Below are 26,679 nucleotides of genomic sequence, written 5' to 3'. Positions count from 1 at the left end.
GAGGAAGTTTTTCATCACACACACACACACACACACACACACACACACACACACACACAAAAACCCTACATAGTCTTCTACAGGAATCTGGTGCTGTAACCATCATAACAAAAATAACCATCTATCTGCCTACCCATTTATGTATCCATATATATGTATGTATATATATATATATGTATATATATATATATCCACTTCTCCATTCATTTGCTCATGTCTGTCTATCCATCTATTTATTCAGCCATCTGCCTATCCATCATCCATCCACCCACCCACTTACTCACCTACCTATCTTTCTATCCATCTGTCTGTCTGTCTGTATATCTTTCTATATCTATCTACATATATATATATAATATATATAATCTCCATCTATTCACCCATCTGTCTATCTGTTTGTCTATCCATCTATCCATCCACTCATACATCTACCCACATAATGTCCATTATTTCAGCTATCTACTCCTCATTCCCTTCACCCATCTGTCCATAATCCATTTATTCATTTAATAATATTGGTTTGGTATTTGCTTTGTGCTGAGATTGCTACTAGGCAGAAGTAACTAGAGATAAATAAGATAATCATACTGCCACTGTTTCCATGGATTTATGATCAGTTGACTAAGGGGGTTAAATGGGCACTGGTTGGGTTGGAGAGATGGCTCAGCGGTTAACAGTACTGACTGCTCTTCCAGAGATCCTGAGTTCAATTCCAAGCAACCAAATAGTGGCTCAGAAGCATCTATAATAGGACCCAATGCCCTCTTCTGGTGTTTCTGAAGACAGCTACAGTGTACACACATACATAAATTAAATAAGTAAATCCTTAGGAAGAGAGGGCCACTGGCTTAGAGCTGTGATAAAGAAAGAACAGAGATGCAAGAGGAGAGAGGAAATCAGAGAGGGACTAGTATTGGGATGATTTCCCATAAAATCATTGTCTAAAAGGGATCTGAACTATGAGTGACAACTGGTCAAGTAGAAAATACAAGAGATATTGTTCCAGAGAGAGGAATTAGAATGTGCTAAACTCTAAGGATGAAGAGCACAGTAGAGTGTGGCATAGTTTGGTAGTAGTGCATTTGCCTGGCATACACAAAGCCCGGGCTCCATCCCCAGCCCTGGAAAGAGGAAGGAAAGGCATGGTGCATTGCAGAAGCTTTTTAAAACATTGCTTTAATATTTCCAATACCATTCCACACAAAAGCAATAGAAATCCACGTTTTGACAGGTTTATATGAACAGGAAATCTGTATGCATCACCACTGACCGTATTGCACGAAAAATTAACTGATTGGTTTTGTCTTCTTTTCCAAATCCTTCCACTGCCTCAACTCACAGAGTATTATAGATTACAATCCTATCTTGTGCTATGTATAAGTTCCAAATTGAAACTATATAGTTTACACAAAATCCATTAATATAACCTTTCAGTTTAACATTCGGGAACATAATTACTTGGCATATTGATAAAAGGCCTGAAAATTAAGTTGCAACACCACCATCAGCACTGTCTAAGCCTGAGAATGCTCTGTCTCTTGTATCTGTAAAGGCTGAGTCTGCTTGAATCCATAACTAACCTGACTGACAAGAAGCGAGGAGTCTCAGATCCTTGACATGTTTCTGCAGCCTGGCTTGGAGAACAGCTGTGGGGTGGGGAGGGGAGATTTGGAGCACTGTGGAGGCATCTCCACAGCATCAGACAGCAGTTCATGGCCAATGAGGGCATTAGGAATGTCTGCGTTTCTGCATGCTGGGCACGCTATTGCTAACAATAGCATCACTATTCACTGGGAGCCTTACTCATATCAGACATTGTGCCCATGCTTCTCAAATGCTGTCTCAGCCGTCAGGAGAGCTTTCCAGCTTAGTTGTAACAATACAGATTTCATACACTCGGAGGGCCACACAGGATCAAAAGCACAGTGCTGGAAATGGAAATGATGAAATCTGAACTCTGGTGGTCCCCCCCCCCATTTTTTTTTTACTTATTTTTTAAGATGCACTTTTTACTTTATAGCCTCTTCATTTTTGAAATATCAGACTTATATATAATGTCGCAAAACAATTCAAAGAATTCTCATATACTCTTCACCTGGATTTCCTCAGATATGACCATAAGGGATAACCAAAGTATGATGATCGACATTGATATATTAATGTCTATAGACCTTTTAACTTTGCCAGTTTAATCAGTTGCCCTATTAAATGCTTAGCTTTGTCCTAGGCTTAGACTCTGTCTAGGGTTATATGCTGTGTTTTGTTTTTTCCTCCTCTTCCTCCTCCCCCTCCCTCCCTTCTCCTCTTCTTCTTCATCTTATTTTAATGGGGTAGTGCCTTCCTGTGTAGCCCAGGCTATTCCCCTCCTGCCTCAGCTACCCAGGTGCTGTGACTCATAGGTAATGTTCTAAACCAGCACGTTCTGTTCCCTGTGCCTCATTTGATCTGACGCGGTATAATAGTAAAAGTCAGCCATTTCAACACATAGTTCTGTGTTTTGACAAACGCATGCAATTATGTAAGTACAGTTGTGTCCAAGATGAAGGACAGCTCTTCATCGCTCCAAATGCCTTTCCTCCCTCACAGTTAGTTTTTCTTTGCTCCAAGCATTTGCAATTGTACATTCTGGCCTCTATATTTCTGCCTTTCCCACAATGTTATAAAAAATAAAACAGAAGAGGTAGTGTGGCCTCTTTCAATTCGCACAAGATTCATTTTGAGGCTCAAGTATGGGATGGAGAAAAGGATGGTTTGAGGAATGGCATCCAGATCAGGCTTGGACCACTGGAGGGTATATGATGTCAACCCTCAAGGCGGGCATTGGCATGGCTGGAGGAGAGTCCACTTTGAATGTTTCTTCCTGTGCCCCTACCAGGACTTTCTGAAAAAGAGCAATGACCAGATCGCACAGATCGTTGAGCTGGTTCGAGGGAAGCTGAGCAGTGGGGCGAGGCTCACTCTGGGAGCCCTCACTGTCATCGATGTCCATGGTAAGAATGCAGACTCTTGGCATTGCTCAGTCCAGGAATGGTGGCTGGCTGGGCATGTCTCTTGATTCTCCTAAATAGGATGACTCAGGGCTCCCCAGTCTATCTGAGATAAGGAGAGTGCTGAGAAGAGCCCAGTGCCAAAGCCTCTCCCATCACAGCCATGCACTAAGCAGGGCTCTCGTCTCTGAGAGGCACCAGCTTGGGGAATGATTTCCTTTGGTTAAACACAGCTCCTGATGCTGAATATTCACCAGGTGCTGAGCTGTGTGCTAAGTGTTTATGCGTTTTCATTCTCATCAACATTTCCTAGGCTAAGAACCAGTTGTTAGGAGATACTGCATTTGGAAGTAGCAAAGGTTCCTCCCTCTGCTTCCACACTCAAAGGCCTGGACATTGGTGGTGGTGCAGGGGGAGGTGGTGAGAGACTATGCCTTTCTGCTCTTCTTTAAACAAAAAGAAAACAGAGGAGGAAGATGAGGAGGAAGTGGGGTCTTTATGTAAAATAAACCACCTCCACACCCTGACTCTATCATCACCAAGGAAACTAGGGATGGACCAGACTGGTTGCCTAGGAACAAGGTCTTTCTTTCTCATATACCAGCTAACTAATTTGTCATAGTATCTATTCCCTTGGGACTGGTGCTCATTTCAGCCTGATTTCAGGCAGAGCGATGCCTATAAAGTCAGAGAAAGAGGAGGGAGAATCTGCTCTTCACACATGGCCAAATACCCACCTGGTAGAAGTAAGGAAGGCAGACATGATTATAGCCCAGCATCTCCTTAAGTGGCTAGGTTCACAAGCATGTATGTATTTACATACATATAAATAACATAACAAAAAACATATACATGTATTTGCATACACACTGCAGGGTGAAGACAACTCCAAGCTGGTCCCTCATGCAGACTAGCTCAGAGATCTCAACTGTCATCTCATTAGCACATAAAAGCCAGTTAGTGATTTTTATAAGCCTGTAGCTACTCTTTGACTCCAGGGATCATCACTGTAAGTAAGTTAGCTTTGAAATCCTATGAGAGGGAGAAAGAAGCCTAGAAATATATTACCTAGTTGGCTCCTAGGGCTGGAAGAAAAGACACTTTCTAACCATGAATTCATTGGATACATTCCCATGCTGTCTCAGGTTAAGATGATATCATTGTCCTAGGGCGTCCTAGAAGCCTGGATGAGGCCCCAAAGGTCATATTGGAGATGTGTGAGCATTCAGGGTGACTATATTGCAAAGCCTCTGGGTCTGTCCCGCCCTTACCCCCATGAGCTTCAGAATAGTTACATTAAGTCACATTTATATAATATTTTTATATGTTGGCAGTTGGCTCAGGTGCTGTCCTTCCCTCACACTCACTGTTTGCCGAAACACACAGTTATATTTAGTCCTGGTCTTAGTTAAGGTTTCATTGCTGTGACAAGACCAACTCTTAAAAAGGACAACTATTTAATTGGGGCTACAGTTTCAGAGGTTTAGTCCATTAACATCATGGTGGGAAGTGTGGCATTGTGCAGGCAGACATGATGCTGGAGGACCGGAGAGTTCTATATCTTGATCTGAAGGCAGGCAGAAGGAGACTGTCTTCTGCAGGCAGCCAGTAGAAGGGTCTCTTTCCACAGAGCATGGAGACCTCAAAGCCCCACCTCCACAGTGACACTCTTTCTTTAACAAAGCCACACCTCCTTCAATAATGCCACACCCCCTAATAGTGTCACTTCCCATGGGCCAAGCATATTCAAACCACCACAGTCCTCATAACCATTGCAGGTGATATAAGATACTATATCATACAGATTGTCCGACCAAGACACAGGGAAACTGAGCAATTTAAAAAAAAAAAAGCAGTATTTGAACCTAGGTATATCAGTTATTTTTCTCACTGCTACAACAAAATACCTGGTCAAAGAACTGAAGAGAGGAAGTGTTTATTCTGGCAGTTTGAAAGTTCAGACCTCCATGGTGGGGAACATACAGCAGCAAGAATGTGTAGCATCTGGCCACTTTACCTCCACATCCAAGAAGCAGAGAGCAGCAAACACTGGTACTGAGCTAGAGTTCTCCTTTTTAAAAAAAATTCAGTCCAGGACAGGACCCATTCCAAGGAATGGTGCCATTCATATTTAGAGTGGGCCTTCCCACATCAGTTAACCTAACCTAGATAATCTGTTTAAGCGTGCTCAGAAACTTGGTGATTCTAGACCCAGTCAGGTTAACAGTTGGTATTAACCACTATACCAGGCAATCTGATTTCAAAATGTATACATGCAGTGCCTTTTATTCCCCGAGAGAAGACCACTCAGCCTTTCTTGGGGGAAAAAAAAATCAAAGTCCAGCTTGTAAGAGCTTCTACTACATGTAGGCTGGAAGTAGGCCAGAAAGATACTGGAACCTGAAACAGTGTGGAGACGGGGACCTTAATAGCATCTTCCTCTAACTGAGGAGTCTATGGGGACAAATAATTCTGATGACTCCCTGTGTGTGTATGTGTGTGTCTCTGCATGGTGTCCCATTAGCTCGTGATGTGGTGGCCAAACTGAGGCATGATCATATCAACAGTCTAAATGACTTCCAGTGGATTTCACAGCTACGATACTATTGGACGGAAAAGAACGTTCATGTGCAAATGATAACCACAGAAGCCTTGTATGGCTACGAGTACCTGGGAAACTCTCCCCGGCTAGTGATCACTCCTCTCACAGACCGCTGCTACAGGTAAACTCTGGAGCCCCAAGCAAAAAGGACAAGGAGAGAATTCAGGAAGGAAAGGCACTGGGCAGGAAGGTCATGGGATCTTGGGTTCCTTACTCTCTCTGTTTCAAACTCACATTTCAGAAGTTTGCTCTTAGTCGTTAGCACTAACTACAAAGGGGTATGGAATTGGCTGGAAATGGCAACCCAGTGGGAATCCCAGTATGGACTAATGTATTGGAACCGGTTAGCAGAACACTGGTGTGTAAGTGAGATAGTCACGTGGTGCTTAAGCAGAAAAGTCAGCAATAACAAAACTCAAGGTGGTACCAGAAGAGTCCGTGGACATAGGATAGACCACAAAGGTCAAGACACAGGCAAGCAAGGCCGGGGACGTGGCTATGAGGGAGAGGGTTTGACTAGCAAGCAGGCTAGGCCTGGGGTTCCATTCCCAACACTGCAAGAAAATAAAACCAATAACCCCAGTCTAATAGAGGCAAGTAGATTCTCTTAGCCAGTGCTTGGCCACATTCCTTTCAATTCCTAGTATTAGGTCCCTGTGTTTTGTTAACTTTCCAATGTTGTTAATGCTTGGATTTTTCTTTGCTTTTGCAATTTTCCTTATAGTACAGATTACAGACTATTACTTCAAAGTATTATTCTTTAAGATTCTTTAAAATTTTTCAATCATGTGTTTTCTTTTGATTAACACATATTAATTATAGAATACAATAGGTTTTGTTATATTTTCATACAAGAATATACTATGTTTATGAACACCTTGTCTTGTTGTTCCAACAACCTCTTCTGAGCCCTCTCTTCCTAAGTAGTCCCTTTTCTACTTAAATGTCTAAATTCCACACACAGGAGAAAACATGGTATTTGTTCTCTCTGAATCTGGTTTACATTGCATAACATGATAGTTTCCAGTTCCTTTAATTTTCCTACCAATAACAAAACCTTATTCTTACTTATGGCCAAATAAAATTCTGTTTTGTTATATATACCACATATTTTTTAATCTACTCATCTATTGGTGGACATCAAGGCTGATTTCTAACTATGTTCTATAAATAGTATCATGGTAAACATGGATGTGCAAATATCTCTGAGGCACATAGACTTCAGTTCCAATATTGTACAAATGTTAAATTCTCCTATCCTTCCACATTAGTCCCTGCTAGCATTTGTTGTTGTGTTTCTTGATGACAGCCATTCTGATTTGAGTGAATCCAGTGTAGTTTCCATGTGGACTTCCTTGATGGCTTAAGGCACTTACCCTGCCCCTTTTATACTTGTACATATTTTGAGAACTGAGTACTGTCCATTCATTTGCCCATTTACTATCCATCCCCTGTTTTCTGTGATTTGTTATTTAATTCATCACTCACTCATCTGCTCATCATCCAGCAATTTCCTTTTGGAGATCCATTCTATTGCACAGCCTTTAGATCTTAAGCATATTATAAATGATACACATGATAGTAATTATAACAGTAGAACAAAGTCCGTCATCTGACATAACCATTCATATCCCTCCCACCCTGTGCTGGAAACAACTATAATCTACTCATTTATCAAACATCCTAACCACCACACATTATTATTAGCTCAGTCATGAAGAATAGTCATGTGTTGATGGTCCCTTTGCACTATGCATAACATCAGCCCACCCCAAATTTAATTAGGGCTGAAGAAACAAGTTCAGAAAATAACAAGTTACTGTGTTACTGAAGTTATAGAGACTAATACCAAGGACTTTGAGAATTTCCACATCATTCATTTCTAACATCTGTCTTGCACCTGCCAGGTTCTGTGTTCTTTCCACTGAGGATATGAGATGAATCAAAATATAGTCCCTAAGCTCAGGTCATCACCCAATGAGTCGCATACCATCCTTTGTCTCCACTCCATTCGTGTTGATGAGCTTTGGGATGTAGGATTGGAGTGTTTTTCATTTCTACTTGGTTCATTTAAATCCAAGTATTCTATTACCCATCCAGTCATTCTTTCAGGCAACTGTGTGTAGGTGTCCCCTGCCATGCACCAAACACTGTGTGGGGCTCAGAGATCACAATGCTGAACCAAACCAACTTCTTACAAAGGTGATGCATTGATCATACAATTGAAGGGGACATCTACCTATTTGTAGAATTCAAAATAAACAAAACAAAACCCAGTGTCTTGGGTCTCAGGACTTACACACTAAGCTGCTGGATTTTTTTTTTCCCTTTCAGGACCCTAATGGGAGCTTTGAAGTTGAACCTTGGAGGTGCTCCAGAGGGTCCAGCTGGGACAGGCAAGACAGAAACCACCAAAGATCTGGCTAAAGCTTTGGCCAAGCAGGTATGGAAGTCAGCCCACACCCCACACCCCCGTCTCTACCCTTTTCTTCCTATCACTCCACTCTCTGGACCACGTAAGTATGAAATTCAAGGTTATTTAGCCTAACAGGCAAAGTAGGACCCCAGTGCATTTGGTAGAATGAAAGAGGAGCCTTGATCCTGGCTCCTGGTTCTGGTTACTCAGCTATGAGGAAACTAATTCCGATCTTCCCGCTTTCTAGTGTGTGGTCTTCAATTGTTCTGACGGCTTGGATTACAAAGCCATGGGCAAGTTCTTCAAGGGGCTGGCTCAAGCTGGAGCATGGGCCTGTTTTGATGAATTCAACAGGATTGAGGTAACACTCCTTCTAGGGGGCATGATAGAGGGATTGGACATGAAGGGTCTTTTTCTGGGCTCTTCAACTCTTAGGAATAAAGTCTGTGTCTTCTGTATAGCCCTTGCAAGGAGTTGGTACTTAATACACTAAACATAAAGAGCCACAAGGGTGTGTATTTTAAACACACCCAACCTTCCTATCATATCCATCTATTGACTTGTTCAGAAGTTATCTGGGGTTAATGCATGCCAATAACTGCATGAGTTCATGAGGCAAAGATGAGTAAGAAATTATCTTGCTTCTTAAATAGTTTCAATCCAATAAAAGGAATAAAATTTAAATGAAACAAACAAAATATGATGGAAGTCTAAAGTAGGGTTTCAAAAAAAAAATCAATATCATGGGCCGGAGAGATGGCTCAGCGATTAAAAGCACTGACTGCTCTTCCAGAGGTCCTGAGTTCAACCACATGGTGGCTCACAACCATCTATAATGGATCTGATGCCCTCTTCTGGTGTGTCTGAAGACAGCTACAGTGTACTCATATATATAAAATAAATAAATCTTTAAAAAATATATCACAAAAAAGTGAAACTATTTTAAAAACACATTACAGAAGAGTGGGTAATTGATTCTATTTAGATAGAGAGCGAAATTCAAGAACATAAGCATGAGTTTGCACCTAGTGGATGCCGACACAATACACACACACACACACACACACACACACACACACACACACACATGCACGCACGCACGCACGCACACCACACTTTTCCTTTTCTTTACCAAAGCCCTAATTCGTGGTCCTCATTTGGAATATAAAGCTGTAGTTCTCAGGTGGCTGAGGCCCTTTCTTGCTGGGTGAGGGGGGCACACTGTCAGAGCACACCTTAGCTGGGTATTCTCTGCACAGGTGGAAGTACTGTCAGTGGTAGCCCAACAGATTCTCAGCATCCAGCAAGCCATTATCAGGAAGCTGAAGAGGTTCATCTTTGAAGGCACTGAGCTCTCACTGAACCCAACCTGTGCTGTCTTCATCACCATGAATCCTGGGTATGCTGGCAGGGCTGAGCTGCCAGATAACCTCAAGGTAAATATTGGCAATGAATTACATAACATAGATGTATTTACAGTGTTGAAATTTCTAGACTATGCCCCTGAAGATCTCATGGACAGCCCAGTAGTAGAAATGGCTAATATTTCTCAGCTATGAGCAGGGTGAAAAACTAGTGGAATGACAACGGTGCTAAGATAATACTTGGCACCAGACTACCTCCCCAACAAGGTCTCAAAATGAGAAAGGATAAATACACAAACAAGAATGGCAAGTGAATACCAGTGAAGTTATAGTAACAGTCAGTGTTTCAATTACCTACAGAAGTCAGACAAGTGACATAAAGAGAAGTAGGCTAGGCATGGTAAAGGCAGGTGAATGCTAAGGCAACAGCCACCTCTTATTATCAACCTTACTGTTACTGAGGAGTTGTTACATTTCATTGTTTTTTTCCAGGAGAGGATAGGAATTTAGCACTGTTACGTCCTGACTTATGACAAACGATCTTATGAAAGAACACCAAATTTCAATGCAGAGAAATTTGGCAAACCTAGAGCAACCCATGTCCATCAACCCCCTTTATTACTAAAATGGTAATGCCTAAGTCATTTCCTTTAGAAAACATACTGTTCTGACCCAGTACAGCCAAAGCAAGAGTATATGTACCCAGCACTTATTGCTTATCTGTCCTGAGCTACAGCCACTGTAAAAGCCCTGGTTGCTAATAGAAGAAGAAGAGTGCTTCAGAAAGGGAAGAAAGAAAGGTAAATAGGCTCTCTTCCGTAGGACATGGACCTAGATGGTCTTGGGATGCTGCTTTCATGGAGGCACAAACTCAAAAGATATAAGACGGTTAGGTCTTCAGGGGAAGAATGTGACCAGAGAGAGAGACTTCTAATACTTGTTTATGGATTGTTCCACCCCTTGGATGGACGTGATAAGAGAGATGTGGCCACACCCTCACCACAGACTTTAGTACATATTCCTCTACCTGCTCGAAGTACATTAAGATTAGTATCCAGGAAGCGAGAAGATATCAAGCATTCCTCCCCTGTAGATTGACATCCTTTTTTGCTTCCTGTTGCTGTGGTAGAACATTGACTAAAGCAGCTTGTAGGATGAGTGAGCTTATTAGGCTTACACCTCCAACTCATGGTCCATCTTTGAAGTCAGGGTAGAAACTCAAGCAAGAACCTAGGGGCAGGAACTGAAGTAGAAACCATTGAAAGAACACTACCCCGGCTTGCTCAGCTACCCCTCATCCCCGCGTGCCTTTTTTTTTTTTTTTTTAGAACATGTTTTTAATATTTTCAACTGTTGATATTCAACAAACAATAGTTATTTTAAGATATACTTCATTGTTATTTTCCCTTTTCATTTCTGATTTTGTTAATTTGGATACTCTCTCTGTGCCCTCTAGTTAGTTTGGCTAAGGGTTTATCTATGTTGCTGATTTTCTCAAAGAACCAGCTCCTGGTTTTGTTGATTCTTTAGTTCTTTCTGTTTCTATTTGGTTTGATCATTTCCTACCCTCTACTCCTCTTGAGTGTATTTGCTTTTTTTTTTTTTTTTTTTTTTTTTTGTTCCAGAGCTTTCGGGTATGCTGTCAAGCTGCTAGTGTAAGCTCTCTTCCGTTTCTTTTTGGAGCCACTGAGAGCTATGAGTTTTCCTCCTACCACTGCTGTCATTGTGTCCCATAAGTTTGGGTATGAGGTGTTTTCATTTGCATTAAATTCTAAAAAGCCTTTACTTCTTTCTTTCTTTCTTTCTTTCTTTCTTTCTTTCTTTCTTTCTTTCTGTCTGTCTGTCTTCCTCCCTCCCTCCCCCTCTTTCCTTCTTCCTGTCTTCCTTCCTTCCTTCCTTCCTTCCTCCCTCCCTCCCTCCCTCCCCCCTCCCTCCCCCCTCTGTCTTTCCTTCTTCCTTCCTTCCTTCCTTCCTTCCTTTCTTTCTTTCTTTCTTTCTCTTTCTTTCTTTCTTTCTTTCTTTCTTTCTTTCTTTCTTTCTTTCTTTCTTTCCTTCCTTCCTTCCTTCCTTCCTTCCTTCTTTCTTTCTTTCTTTCTTTCTTTCTTTCTTTCTTTTTCTTTATTTCTTCCTTGACCAAGTTATCACTGAATAGAGCATTGTTCAGCTTCCATGTATATGTGTGCTCTCCATTGTTTTTATTGGTATTTAAGACCAACCTTAGTCCATGGTGATTTGATAGGATGCAAGGGATTATTTCAATCTTCTTGTATCTGTTGAGGTCTGTTTTGTGACCAATTATATGGTCAGTTTTGGAGAACGTACTGTGAAATGCTGAGAAGAAGATATATTCTTTTGCTTTAGGATGAAATGTTCTAAAAATATCTGTTAGATCCATTTGGTTCATAACTTCTGTTAGTTTCACTGTGTCTCTGTTTAGTTTCTGTTTCCATGATCTGTCCATTTGCTGAGAGTGGGGTGTTAAAGTCTCTCACTATTATTGTGTGGTTTGTGATGTATGCTTTGAGCTTTAGTAAAGTTTCTTTTATGAATGTGGGTGCCCTTGCATTTGGAGCATAGATGTTCAGAATTGAGAATTCATTTAGTAGATTTTTTTCCTTTGACCAGTATGAAGCGTCCTTATAATTTTTGATAACTTTTGGTTGAGAGTTGATTTATTCTATATTTGAATGGCTACTTCAGCTTGTTTCTTGGGACCATTTGCTTGGGAAATTGTTTTCCAACCTTTTACTCTGAGTTAGTGTCTGCCTTTGTCACTGAGGTGTGTTTCCTATATGCAGCAAAAGACTGGGTCCTGTTTACATATCCAGTCTGTTAGTTTATGTCTTTTTAGGAGAATTGAGTCTATTGATATTAAGAGATATTGAGGAAAAGTGATTGTTACTTCCTGTTATTTTTGTTGTTAGAGATGGAATTATGTTTGTGTGCCTATCTTCTTTTGGGTTTGTTGAAAGATTACTTTCTTGATTTTTTCTAGGGTGTACTTTTCCTCCTTGTGTTGGTGTTTTCTCTTTTTTTAAAGATTTCTTTCTTTCTTTCTCTCTCTCTTCCTTCCTTTCTTTCTTTCTTTCTTTCTCTCTCTCTCTTTCTCTCTCTCTCCCTCCCTCCCTCTCCCTCTCTCTCTCTCTCTCCCTCTTTCTTTCTTTCTTTCTTTCTTTCTTTCTTTCTTTCTTTCTTTCTTTCTTTCTTTCTTTCTATGTGTGTACACTGTAGCTGTCTTCAGACACTCCAGAAGAGGGCATCAGATTTTTGTTAGGGATGGTTGTGAGCCACCATGTCGTTGCTGGGATTTGAACTCAGGACCTGTGGAAGAGCATTCGGTGCTCTTAACCGCTGAGTCATCTTACCAGCCCCGTGTTGGTGTTTTCCATCTATTATTCTTTGTAGGGCTGGATTTATGGAAAGATATTGTATAAATTTGTTTTTTTCATGGAATATCTTGTTTTACCCGTCTATGGTAATTGAGAGTTTTGTTTGGGATAGTAGTCTGGGCTGGCATTTGTGTTCTCTTAGTGTCTGTATGACATCTGCCCAGGATCTTCTCACTTTCATAGACTCTGCTGAGAAGTCTGATATAATTCTGATAGGTCTGCCTTTATATGTTACTTGACCTTTTCCCCTTACTGCTTTTAATATTCTTTCTTTGTTTTGTGCATTTGCTGTTTTGATTATTATGTGACAGGAGTAATTTCTTTTCTGGTCCAATCTATTTGGAGTTCTGTAGGCTTCTTGTATGTTCATGGACATCTCTTTCTTTAAGTTAGGGAAGTTTTCTTCTATAATTTTGTTGAAGATATTTACCACTGCTTTGAGTTGGGAATCTTCACTCTCTTCTATACCTATTATTCTTAGGTTTGGTCTTCTCATTGTGTCCTGGATTTCCTGGATGTTTTGGGTTAGAAGCTTTTTGGGTTTTTGGGTTTTTTTTTTTGTTGTTGTTGTTGTTTTGTTTTTGTTTTTGTTTTTTGTTTTTTTTTTTTTTTTGGTTTTTTTTGCATTTTCTTTGACTGTTGTGTCAATGTTTTCAATGGTGTCTTCTGCACCACAGATTCTCTCTTCTGTCTCTTGCATTCTGTTGGCATTGCTTGCATCTATGACTCCTGATATCTTTCCTAGGTTTTCTAACTCCAGGGTTGTCTCCCTTTGTGATTTCTTTATTGTTTCTATTTCCATTTTGGGATCTCGAATGGTTTTGTTCATTTCCTTCATCTGTTTGTGTTTTCCTATAATTCTTTAAGGGATTTTTGTGTTTCCTCTTTAGGGGCTTCTAGTCTGTGATCTCCTGTATTTCTTTAAGGGAGTTATGTCCTTCTTAAAGTCCTCTATCACCATCGTGAGAAGTGATTTTAGATCCGAATCTTGCTTTTCCAGTATGATGGTATATCCAGGACTTGCTATGGTGGGAGAATTGGGTTCTGATGGTGCCAAGTAACCTTAGTTTCTGTTGCTTATGTTCTTATGCTTGCCTCCCACCATCTGATTATCTTTAGTATTACCTGCCCTTGCTATATCTGACTGGAGCCTGTCCTTCCTGTGATCCTAGTTGTGTCAGAACTCCTCAGAGTTCAATTGTCTCTCTGATTCTGTAATTCTGTGATCCTGAGAAATTGGGTGTGTCAGAGCTCCTGGGAGTCAAGCTGCCTCTGGGACCCTGAGATTCTGGTGTGACCAAGCTCCTGGGATCCTGGGATCCTGTACAGGGCTTGGGTGTGTTAGAGTGTCTGGGAGTGGAGCTTTTTCTGGGTGTTGTGGGACTGGCTGTGGAGTTAGCACCCAAGGTCTGCTCAGGGCACCGGCTTAGACTAGAAGGAACCTATGCCACTGGTTGGGTGGAGTTCCTGGGTATATGAGTCCTCCTGGTCCCAGTTACTCATGGTGTTGGGGCAGATGTGTCCTTCTCACCACTGATCCTATGATCCTAGGAGTGTTAGAGCACCTGGGATTGGATCTTCCTCTGGGTATTGTGGGACTGGCTGTGGAGTTCTCCCTCAAGGTCTGCCCAGGGCACCCTCAGCTACCTTTCTTAATAGCTCAGGCTAGAGCTAGCACTCTCACAGTTAGCTGGGTCCTTTCACATAGATAAAAAAATCAAGAAAATGCATGCTCATGAGATCAATCTGATAGAGGTAATTCTTAAATTGAGATTCCCCTTTACCAAGGTCTGTCTAGGTTAGCTGATATAAGCTGGTGAGTGTCAAAGTAGAATTTGGACCTTCATTTCTCTTTTTTATACCTAGCTGTTGTAACGACTCTGCACTAACCTTAGCCAAAAGCCATGTTAGACCTGCACAAAAAAATTACATGAGACAGGCATTATAGGAAGTAGTAAGCAATGGTGTGAGGAAGTCTGAGTTAGTCCTGGTTCTCCAGCTAATTAACTATAAGAGTCATGCAAGTCCCTTTTCTCTAAGTTCTGAGACAATAATAGAGTAGCTGATATTTATTGATTCCTAACTATGAGCCACATTTGTTCATGAATACTTCACTGATACTGTATCGTTTGTTCTCAGGATATTCCTATGAAGAGTTAAAGCTTTTAGTTCATTTTGGGGAAAAAAAAAGGCTGAAATTTAGGATTCTATAACTTCCCAAACTGTCTGCATCAGAACAGAAATCAAATCAGATCTTGCTTGATTTCAGAATTCTTGTGTTTTGGTCTTGCATTCTTAAATGGCATGACATCCTACTGAATTCTGGGGAGTTGAATGATGCTATAAAATGTCCTCATTTGACAAAGAGTAAAATATAGTTGTAAAACCAGAATACAGCAATGATACCCAGTGCAATAGCATGTAACTTGGTCCAAGTCAGCACAGAGTTTGTCTATCTGAGTTAACTTGTCTTCTGGCCCTTCTTCTCTTGATTGTCACTGGGTTGACTGGATGATCACATGACTCCTATTTGTCTTATAGATGTGACTTTCCTAAGTATTTATCTTGTATCTGATTATTTCTTTTCCAGGCCTTATTCCGAACAGTAGCCATGATGGTGCCAGATTATGCTCTTATTGGAGAAATCTCCCTCTATTCTATGGGATTTCTGGACTCCAGAAGGTATGTTACATTTCTTTTCATTATAGTGAGTTCAAGATAGTCCTAAAAATTTCTTTCTTTATTCCTTCCTGAGTGTGTGTGTGTGTGGGGGGGGGGGGTAATGGGGGACTTGAAATGTAAACAAAGAACTATTTTAATGAATTTTTAAAAAAAGAAAAAAAAAAGAAAAAAGAAAACAAAAAGATAGTCCTAAAAAGCATTTTTTTCCATGTGTGGTAGATTTGAGGTAGATCATTGGAAGAAAAGAAAACTCAAGAAACTTTATTCTAGCTGATTTGAGAACATATGGCCTTAGTTTTGCTCCTAACCCCATTCCTGAGAAAAGGCTCAGATACCCATGAAGGAGGTCCTTCTCGGTTTATACATACCCAAACACTGTTAAAAACTATAGCCACTCATATCTTTCCCACCCCTCATGCTAACACATCTACTCCCATATTAATAAATGGCTTAAAACAAGATTATAAAACATGAGATTATTCCAAAGCTGCAGAGAGAAATTTAGTATTATTTAATTAAATAAATAATTTAGTTAAATGCTAGCAATATAATATTTATTGACTTCAATTAATGGGGTTATTTCTGATTCAAGCACCTCCCAGTTTTCCAAGGCACTCAGTAATTAATCAGTGTCCTTATGTGTGCACATGTATACTCACAATAGCACACACCAGGAGCTATGAATCATTATAAAATGGTTTATATTGGCCCAACCCAAGTTTTACATTTGTTTTTTATTATTGTTGTTGTTTACCTTGTCTTTCCCTCAATTTTGTTGTTGCAATAAATGTCTCTTCATTTATTCTTCATACAGAGTGTATAGGTGTTTCTTATTTGTAACCTAAGAATTTTTCACAGATTATATCCCCCTTCCTTGTCAAAAGGCTTCCCCCAAGCTATAGGTTTATATTTTCCCTATGGTAGACCTGGATCACATTGGTTTGACTATTCAGTTCACCATCTACATAATGCTAAGCCTTGTGCTACAGTGTGAACACATCTTTGTTTTTAAAAGTGAATCCATTTTCTAAAGGGAATTGTCATAAGGGCAGCGTGTCTAAGTATATTAGTTAGGGTAATAACCCTAATGTCCAAATCCCAATGGCAGAGCATGACAAATCTTTGCTTTGCACTCATTCAAAACTGCAAATGGATATTTCTGATCAGGAGCATTGCTCCTCACTGGGAGAATCAGGAACCTGGGATTCTTACAGCATGGTTATATCACATGGCCTGGGATGTCTCATGGAGGAGATTTTATGGGTCAGCCTGGACCTGACAAATGTCACTTGTTCACCCAACACTGTCTAGAACACATGAGTATGGTCTCCTCTAACTATACATAGTCTGAGACATGTGGTTCTCAGCTGTGTATCTAGAAATACCAAGAAGTAGACATGCATGCACATGAGGATATGTGTGTACTATGATGTATATATTTCACTGTTGAATTAGTATTCTTGTATTAAAATACAAACAGGATATCAAACAATATTGTTATGTCACAATATTGTGGAGAAGGTAAATGTCCCCCAGTAAACCTTACTTTTGCTCTTCAGTGACTGACACAGTTAATACTTTGATCCATTGTTTCAAGTGTGTGTATGTCTGCACATGTACACACACGGAGTACATAGTGTGACTTCATTTAGAATGTATGTTAGATATATATGCCTTGCTTGCTTTCATCCTATCTTTGCAAGAGAGTTTGTTCGTTATGGTGATTCTGGTAAAAAGACTTGCTCACTAAAACCATGGGCAAGCGTAGTTTCTGAAGGGGCTTCAATGAGGACCTGAAGTCATGTCTTTGCCCTTGTGTAGTCTTGCCCAGAAGATTGTTGCCACCTACCGCCTGTGCTCTGAGCAACTCTCATCTCAACATCACTATGACTATGGCATGCGGGCTGTCAAGTCTGTGCTCACAGCTGCAGGCAATCTGAAGCTTAAGTACCCTGAGGAGAATGAGAGTGTTCTGTTGCTCCGGGCCTTGCTGGATGTCAACCTGGCCAAGTTCTTGGCTCAAGATGTCCCCCTGTTTCAGGTATGCTGTCTGGGGGCCTTATCCAGGGACCCGGGCTCAACTTCAGAGAATAAAATATTTTCTTCAGCACCTCCCCACACCTTCCTCCTCTTGGCACCCTTTCTCATCCTAGCCATCCCACTTTTGAGAGTGTGTGTGTTGGTGCATGCAGATACCCAGGTTGGTGCATGCAGATAGCTCAGCTACCATTGTCTATTGCTCTCCTTTACTTTTTACAGACAGATTCTCATTATGTAGCTCTGGCTGGCCTAGAACTTGCTATGTAGAACATGCTAGCCTCAGTCTCACAAAGATCTGCCTGCATCTGCCTCCCAAGTCCTGGGATTCAAGGCACAAGCCACCACGAGTGACCTTCCACCTCTTTTTGTTGTTGTTGAGATCCTGTCTTGCACTGAACCTGGAGCTAACCAAATCAGCTACAATGGCTGCTCAGTAAGCTCCAAGACCCCACCAGCCTCTGCCTTCCCAGAGCTGGGATTACTGGCACCGCTTTTTGTATGAGTGTTCAGGATTCAAATCAGGCCCTAATGCTTGCACAACAAGCAGTTTAATGACCTAGTCTTCCCTAACACACCTTTTGCCCACCCCCTTCATGTTAATAATAGTAAAAAAGCAAAAGGCCATATTTAGGTCCAAATTTTGATAAAAAAAAAATTTCACTATTTGCTTTAGATCTGGGCCATGGTTTTTATCTAATGGAATTAGTTTCTTTTATAACTAACTTAAGGCCTATCTTCTTTATCAGGCTGTGAGTGCCATATAGCCAGGAATTGTCCATCTCATTAGTTTGTGGCATGACCAGCAAACAGCACTGTGGCCCTGTTAAATCTCTTCTGGCTTCTAAAACTCTTTGGGAGGGGAATCGTGTTTCACAGACTTGGCATTTGTGATTTTCAGTCCAGGAAAAAAATAAGTGTTGCAAATTTTCTAACATTTCTTCTGTTTGTAGATCTCCTTTTAAAAGAAGGTGAGCTAACCTAACAGGTATCCCCACCTCATCCCATTTCTCTTGAATTATTGAATTACAGGGCATTATCTCAGATCTGTTTCCTGGAGTTGTTCTTCCAAAGCCAGACTACGAAGTTTTCCTGGAAGCATTGAACAACAACATCAGAAAAATGAAGCTGCAGCCAGTGCCCTGGTTCATTGGGAAGATTATCCAGGTTAGTTTCCTCTGCCCAAGTTGGGGTGTACCTACTGTGTGCTGGAGTCAGGAACTAGAGAGACCTAGGGCAGATGTGAGCTGACCTAACAGCAACCATCAAAGTCTGAGTAGCAAGGGAGCTAAAAGGCCCACTTGACAGTCTATTGTGCCATCAGCCTTTGCTTCTACAAGATAAAGTGTAGGATGCAACGTTGTACCTAGGCATGCGATGGCGTACATGTGTGAATCCCAGGAGGTACATTTGTGATCTCAAAACAGTAACAACAACAAAGCAAAATAAGATAAACACCAACACTTTTTCTGTGGTCATCTTTCTTGGGGCAAACTTTGTGGTTACACTGAGCTTTTCTGACAGACAGCACAAGTCTGTACAGCCTGACCTTACAGAGCATCCATAAAGCTTCATGCTAGTTGAAGTGTTTCCCTTCTGGGACCACGCCATGCAAAGCTGACTTACGACTTACAGTAATAAATTCAATGAACTGTGGCCAAACTGCACACTCAGATCCGAGTCACATAGAGTCAAAGAGACTTATAAATACCAACTAATCTAGATCCCACAAAAGCAGTGAGGTTCAGAGAGGAACTAGATTTGGGATTAGTGTAGACCCAGGTTCAAATCTCACCACTGTAAGATCCTTCTGTGGGACCTAAGGCAGATTATTTCACCTCTCCGGGCCTCAGTTTCTTCACCTGTACAATGGAAAGAGAAGAAGCGTCCCTATAGAGTGATTTCTCAGAGAGCACACATGCGTAGAAAGCACTAGACTAGACGGTGCATGGTGCTGTGTTTGTGTCTCCTCAGTCATCACCAGCTTCATCGGCTTTGTCATTTCTCACAGTTAGGCTGCTCACTGAAGCAAAGGTCAAGGTAGGACCAAACCTTCAGACTTTGAGGTTAGACTGACTTGCACCAATAATTTTTCTCCCCAATATATCATCAGGTGAACTAATTTATATATAAATATAAATATATAAATATATATATATATATTTCATTTAACCTGATATTGAATCTAGCTCTTTTTTTTTAATTTTATATGTGGCCTATCCTTTTAACTAGGCACACACTTTAATTTCTTATATTTTATTATGGAATCTATTAAACTTCCAAAAAAGTGGAGTTATTAATAAATATCCCCTATCCACCTAGATGTTACAATGAATATTTTGCTTTATTACTTTCTCACCCATTATCATCAATCCCTCTACCCAAGCACATATTCACTCATCCATACATCCACCCAGTCATTCACCTAGTCTACCATATATCCACTTACCCGTCAATCTATTCATCCATCAATCTTGCTTTTAATGCCTTTCAAACTATTTGCAGACATACAGGCAAATGTTGATGTAGTTTAGTGCCGATTCTAAAAAAATAAAGTTATATCTTCAAAACGAAGATACCCAGAATTACTTGCCTTTTTGTATCTTGCTATCTTCACAGCCATTTTCAGGAAGACTGGAGGCTACCAAGTCAGGGATGCCTTCTGTCCTATTTTCACCTCTATTCACTATAAATGTCTCTCAAACATACTTGAGCATAAAGCTTTCTTGATAGTTGGGAATTTACTGTTTTGTTCTTTCTCTGACCATACTACCCAGATCAGTGCCTGGCATGCAGTAGATAATCAATCTTTGCCAGTGTGTATTTTTCTCTCCCTCTACCACCCCCATAACCATAACCTTCCTTGGTTCTTCTCATCACTCACCTCCAAGGTGAAAAAAAAAATAACAAGAACTAGTCCTTTAAGATAAAAGGCTTCATGTGTTGCTTTTCTCTGAGGGGCTCACAGTCTAAAGGGAATTTTTTCATGTAAATAAAAATGACTGGAGTATTTTTTTATTTTAAATATTATGAGCTGCTTGTCACAGGAAAAGAAAAGAATGATCAGGAAATAGGTTTTAAAAATGGGCTTTTATGAAAACTGCTGTTGATACATGAATTAGTTCCTTTTCTGTTGATGTGATAAAGCAACTGGTAGAAGTAGCTTAACAATTCCTGATGGATGAGAATCTGTCATGGCAGAGAGTTAAAGCAGTAGGCAGCAGGCCTGGCAACAGGACAAGGAAGCAGAGAGCTCACATCTCAGCAATGGGCCCTAAGAGTCTCTAAGCTCTCAAAGCCATCCTGGATGTCATACTTCTTCCAGCAAGGTCACACTTAAAAACCTCCCCAATCAAGACATCAGCTGAGAACCAAGTGTTCAAATGCCTTAGACTATTGAGGACATTCTTGTTCAAACCACTACAGTACTTAAGGGCTGAAGTTACATGGAATGAATGCTATTGATATGTTGGAGCCTGACTCTGGAAATAGTTTTCATCAGCTGAGAGCTCCATTCAGGTCAGAACAGTACATAAACCTCCAATAAAAAAATGCAGGTTGCTAAAATGATTCCTATCACCTTTCTCTCTTTAAAGGTAAATGCCATCTCTAACAAATTATGAATATGGGTATACATGTAAATATATTTTTAAGAAATAAAGCATTGTGAATCATAGTTGCCCTATCCACTATAGAATTCTACAGCTAATTCTTCCAACCTAATTTTTGGGGTGTCAGGAATCTAATGTCTCTCTATCCCCCAACTCCTCTCCTTCCTTTCCTGCCTCTATTGACCACCACCTACATTTGAATTATAGTGAGTTCATAAAGATAATCATTATCTTCCAATAATCTTGGAAGATAGAAATGTAATTACCCTGATTTGATCAATATAGTTCTTTAAATGTATCAAATGATTATAGTGTACCCAAAAATGCATACAATTATTTCATATAATCTAAACCTTTAATTTTTTAATTTTTTTCACTAAGTGTTTATAGGCACAAGTGATGAAGTCAGAAGACAATTTTCTAAAGTTGGTTTTCTCCTTCCTTTAGAGGTCAGACACACTCAATGGGGTCATCTGAGTAATCACATGAGAATTAGCATCTAGATAGAAGAAGAACAAATAGTACCTTATGTCCTAGGCAATCTAAGGCATGTCTAACAATAGACCACTAAAAGGGCTTCAGCTTATGATAGTTAATGTGACCTTGAGAATCTGATATCTGCCCTTCATTAACCTCTCACTTGTAGTACAGGGCAGTGCACCAGAATTAACTCCCTTTATGACTTCTCTTCCCAGATCTATGAGATGATGCTGGTAAGACATGGCTACATGATTGTTGGAGATCCAATGGGTGGCAAGACATCAGCTTATAAAGTTCTGGCTGCAGCTCTGGGTGATTTACATGCAGGTAAAGCTTGCACCCTCTGCTTTAGGGAGGTCAGGACTTCCTGCACTGTTACCTGACTTGGTGGAGACAACGCCAACTATGAGCTTTGTCAACCTGGGTGTTGATATATGCATTAAAAGCAGAGCACGGCACACAAATGTCTGCAGGTAGAAAATAAAGGCTGGGACACAGGGTCTTCCAACAAGAGGTTTGCTGTGCATGGTGTGAAGGCTGGAGCAATACCATTAAATGCTCAACAGTGGCTTCCCCTGTGGTTCCCCAAGGAGAATAGCTTGACTGTTGTTGACTTAAACAAAATCAGTTTAAAAACAAAACAGATACATGCTTCCTTTCCCTTCCTTGTGTTCTTCCCATACAAACTTCCTCTTCCCATCCTTCACTTCTCTTCTCTTTCCTTCTTCCTTGTCTCCCTTTTTCCTAGAGTAGAGGATAAGAGCTCATCTTTGGAATAAACACTTAAACTTAGGAAAGTAACTTAATGTCGTCTCCTCTTTTCCCAGCTCTAGGATGGGATTGCTTTGAGAATTAGATTATGTAGATAAATGCATGGAACATTCTAGATATTCAACCAACAGAATCTACGTTCACCACTAAGTAAACGGTCTGGGTTTCTTTTCTTCCATTTGTATGTTTGTTCTTATATAATATGCCAACATGTAATTCTTTTTTTTTTTGATATATCTTGATCTTTTTTTTTCTTTTTTTCCCATTTTTTATTAGGTATTTAGCTCATTTACATTTCCAATGCTATACCAAAAGTCCCCCATACCCACCCACCCCCAATCCCCTACCCACCCACTTCCCCTTTTTGGCCCTGGCGTTCCCCTGTACTGGGGCATATAAAGTTTGCAAGTCCAATGGGCCTCTCTTTCCAGTGATGGCCGACTAGGCCATCTTTTGATACATATGCAGCTAGAGTCAAGAGCTCCGGGGTACTGGTTAGTTCATAATGTTGTTCCACCTATAGGGTTGCAGATCCCTTTAGCTCCTTGGGTACTTTCTCTAGCTCCTCCATTGGGAGCCCTGTGATCCATCCATTAGCTGACTGTGAGCATCCACTTCTGTGTTTGCTAGGCCCCGGCATAGTCTCACAAGACACAGCTACATCTGGGTCCTTTCGATAAAATCTTGCTAGTGTATGCAATGGTGTCAGCGTTTGGATGCTGATTATGGGGTGGATCCCTGGATATGGCAGTCTCTACATGGTCCATCCTTTCATCTCAGCTCCAAACTTTGTCTCTGTAACTCTTTCCATGGGTGTTTTGTTCCCACAACTAAGGAGGGGCATAGTGTCCACACTTCAGTCTTCATTTTTCTTGAGTTTCATGTGTTTAGGAAATTGTATCTTATATCTTGGGTATCCTAGGTTTTGGGCTAATATCCACTTATCAGTGAGTACATATTGTGTGAGTTCCTTTGTGAATGTGTTACCTCACTCAGGATGATGCCCTCCAGGTCCATCCATTTGCCTAGGAATTTCATAAATTCATTCTTTTTAATAGCTGAGTAGTACTCCATTGTGTAGATGTACCACATTTTCTGTATCCATTCCTCTGTTGAGGGGCATCTGGGTTCTTTCCAGCTTCTGGCTATTATAAATAAGGCTGCTATGAACATAGTGGAGCATGTGTCCTTCTTACCAGTTGGGGCATCTCCTGGATATATGCCAGGAGAGGTATTGCTGGATCCTCCGGTAGTACTATGTCCAATTTTCTGAGGAACCGCCAGAATGATTTCCAGAGTGGTTGTACAAGCCTGCAATCCCACCAACAATGGAGGAGTGTTCCTCTTTCTCCACATCCACGCCAGCATCTGCTGTCACCTGAATTTTTGATCTTAGCCATTCTGACTGGTGTGAGGTGGAATCTCAGGGTTGTTTTGATTTGCATTTCCCTGATGATTAAGGATGTTGAACATTTTTTCAGGTGCTTCTCTGCCATTCGGTATTCCTCAGGTGAGAATTCTTTGTTCAGTTCTGAGCCCCATTTTTTAATGGGGTTATTTGATTTTCTGGAGTCCACCTTCTTGAGTTCTTTATATATGTTGGATATTAGTCCCCTATCTGATTTAGGATAGGTAAAGATCCTTTCCCAATCTGTTGGTGGTCTCTTTGTCTTATTGACGGTGTCTTTTGCCTTGCAGAAACTTTGGAGTTTCATTAGGTCCCATTTGTCAATTCTCGATCTTACAACACAAGCCATTGCTGTTCTGTTCAGGAATTTTTCCCCTGTGCACATATCTTCAAGGCTTTTCCCCACTTTCTCTTCTATAAGTTTCAGTGTCTCTGGTTTTATGTGAAGTTCCTTGCTCCACTTAGATTTGACCTTAGTACAAGGAGATAAGTATGGATCAATTCGCATTCTTCTACATGATAACAACCAGTTGTGCCAGCACCATTTGTTGAAAATGCTGTCTTTCTTCCACTGGATGGTTTTAGCTCCCTTGTCGAAGATCAAGTGACCATAGGTGTGTGGGTTCATTTCTGGGTCTTCAATTCTGTTCCATTGGTCTACTTGTCTGTCTCTATACCAGTACCATGCAGTTTTTATCACAATTGCTCTGTAGTAAAGCTTTAGGTCAGGCATGGTGATTCCACCAGAGGTTCTTTTATCCTTGAGAAGAGTTTTTGCTATCCTAGGTTTTTTGTTATTCCAGATGAATTTGCAAATTTCTCCTTCTAATTCGTTGAAGAATTGAGTTGGAATTTTGATGGGGATTGCATTGAATCTGTAGATTGCTTTTGGCAAGATAGCCATTTTTACAATGTTGATCCTGCCAATCCATGAGCATGGGAGATCTTTCCATCTTCTGAGATCTTCTTTAATTTCTTTCTTCAGAGACTTGAAGTTTTTATCATACAGATCATTCACTTCCTTAGTTAAAGTCACGCCGAGATATTTTATATTATTTGTGACTATTGAGAAGGGTGTTGTTTCCCTAATTTCTTTCTCAGCCTGTTTATTCTTTGTGTAGAGAAAGGCCATTGACTTGTTTGAGTTAATTTTATATCCAGCTACTTCACCGAAGCTGTTTATCAGGTTTATGAGTTCTCTGGTGGAATTTTTAGGGTCACTTATATATACTATCATATCATCTGCAAAAAGTGATATTTTGACTTCCTTTTTTCCAATTTGTATCCCCTTGATCTCCTTTTGTTGTCGAATTGCTCTGGCTAATACTTCAAGTACTATGTTGAAAAGGTAGGGAGAAAGTGGGCAGCCTTGTCTAGTCCCTGATTTTAGTGGGATTGCTTCCAGCTTCTCTCCATTTACTTTGATGTTGGCTACTGGTTTGCTGTAGATTGCTTTTATCATGTTTAGGTATGGGCCTTGAATTCCTGATCTTTCCAAGACTTTTATCATGAATGGGTGTTGGATCTTGTCAAATGCTTTTTCTGCATCTAACGAGATGATCATGTGGTTTTTGTCTTTGAGTTTGTTTATATAATGGATTACATTGATGGATTTTCGTACATTAAACCATCCCTGCATCCCTGGAATAAAACCTACTTGGTCAGGATGGATGATTGCTTTAATGTGTTCTTGGATTCGGTTCGAGAGAATTTTATTGAGGATTTTTGCATCGATATTCATAAGAGAAATTGGTCTGAAGTTCTCTATCTTTGTTGGATATTTCTGTGGTTTAGGTATCAGAGTAATTGTGGCTTCATAAAATGAGTTGGGTAGAGTACCTTCTACTTCTATTTTGTGGAATAATTTGTGAAGAACTGGAATTAGATCTTCTTTGAAGGTCTGATAGAACTCTGCACTAAACCCGTCTGGTCCTGGGCTTTTTTTGGCTGGGAGACTATTAATAACTGCTTCTATTTCTTTAGGGGATATGGGACTGTTTAGATGGTCAACTTCATCCTGATTCAACTTTGGTACCTGGTATCTGTCCAGAAATTTGTCCATTTCATCCAGGTTTTCCAGTTTTGTTGAGTATAGCCTTTTGTAGAAGGATCTGATGGTGTTTTGGATTTCTTCAGGATCTGTTGTTATGTCTCCCTTTTCATTTCTGATTTTGTTAATTAGGATTTTATCCCTGTGCCCTCTAGTGAGTCTAGCTAAGGGTTTATCTATCTTGTTGATTTTCTCAAAGAACCAACTCCTTGTTTGGTTAATTCTTTGAATAGTTCTTCTTGTTTCCACTTGGTTGATTTCACCCCTGAGTTTGATTATTTCCTGCCATCTACTCCTCTTGGGTGAATCTGCTTCCTTTTTTTCTAGAGCTTTTAGACCAACATGTAATTCTTAAACGCATGCCTATGCTGCACATGAGTTTAGACAAGAACTTAAATTAAAATTGTTTTGGAGGGTTGGAGGGCTGAAGAAACGCCCCAGTGGTTAAGAGTGATTGTTGCTCTTCCAGAGGACCTAGGTTCCATTTTGAAATGTTTTCTTGCCAGGCATGGTGGTGCATGCCTTTAATCCCAGCCCAGAAAGCAGAAGCAGGCAGATCTCTGTGAATTCAACACTATCCAGGTCTACATAGTGAGTTTCAGGACAGCCAGATCTAAAAAATAGAGAGACTTTGTCTAAAAAAATTTTTTTTCTTTTCCTTATTACTTGTTTTGGAGTTTGAAACTATTATTCTATTTTTTAGACAGAAGCTCACTATTGTAGCCCAGGCTGGTTTTAAAATACATGATCCTCCTGCCTTAGTCTCCCAAGTGCTGAGATTACAGGTATGTACCACCCCACCTAGGTAAAACCATTTTCTAATAAACTTTACTGTTTTAACTTTAAGAATACCCTGTGTATTACTTGGCCCATGCCACTGTA

At 40.4% G+C, this 26,679-nt stretch overlaps 1 protein-coding gene across 1 annotated transcript in view; it reads left to right on the top strand.

Annotated features, from left to right (window-relative positions):
* The window catches only part of Dnah3 (dynein, axonemal, heavy chain 3), a 173,966-nt gene that overhangs the window by 56,963 nt on the left and 90,324 nt on the right, over positions 1-26,679 (top strand). The window contains exons 27-35 of the mRNA NM_001370806.1: positions 2,876-2,990; positions 5,512-5,710; positions 7,924-8,032; positions 8,253-8,366; positions 9,265-9,441; positions 15,349-15,440; positions 17,262-17,481; positions 18,510-18,644; positions 21,784-21,895. Coding sequence (NP_001357735.1) covers positions 2,876-2,990; positions 5,512-5,710; positions 7,924-8,032; positions 8,253-8,366; positions 9,265-9,441; positions 15,349-15,440; positions 17,262-17,481; positions 18,510-18,644; positions 21,784-21,895 — 1,273 coding nt within the window. The remainder of the gene's footprint in view (positions 1-2,875; positions 2,991-5,511; positions 5,711-7,923; positions 8,033-8,252; positions 8,367-9,264; positions 9,442-15,348; positions 15,441-17,261; positions 17,482-18,509; positions 18,645-21,783; positions 21,896-26,679) is intronic.

The sequence above is a fragment of the Mus musculus genome, chromosome 7 (genome assembly GCF_000001635.26).
Source record: "Mus musculus strain C57BL/6J chromosome 7, GRCm38.p6 C57BL/6J".
Classification (NCBI taxonomy): domain Eukaryota; kingdom Metazoa; phylum Chordata; class Mammalia; order Rodentia; family Muridae; genus Mus; species Mus musculus.
Note: the sequence above shows the minus strand (reverse complement) of the source record. Positions and strands in the feature narration are given on the sequence as shown.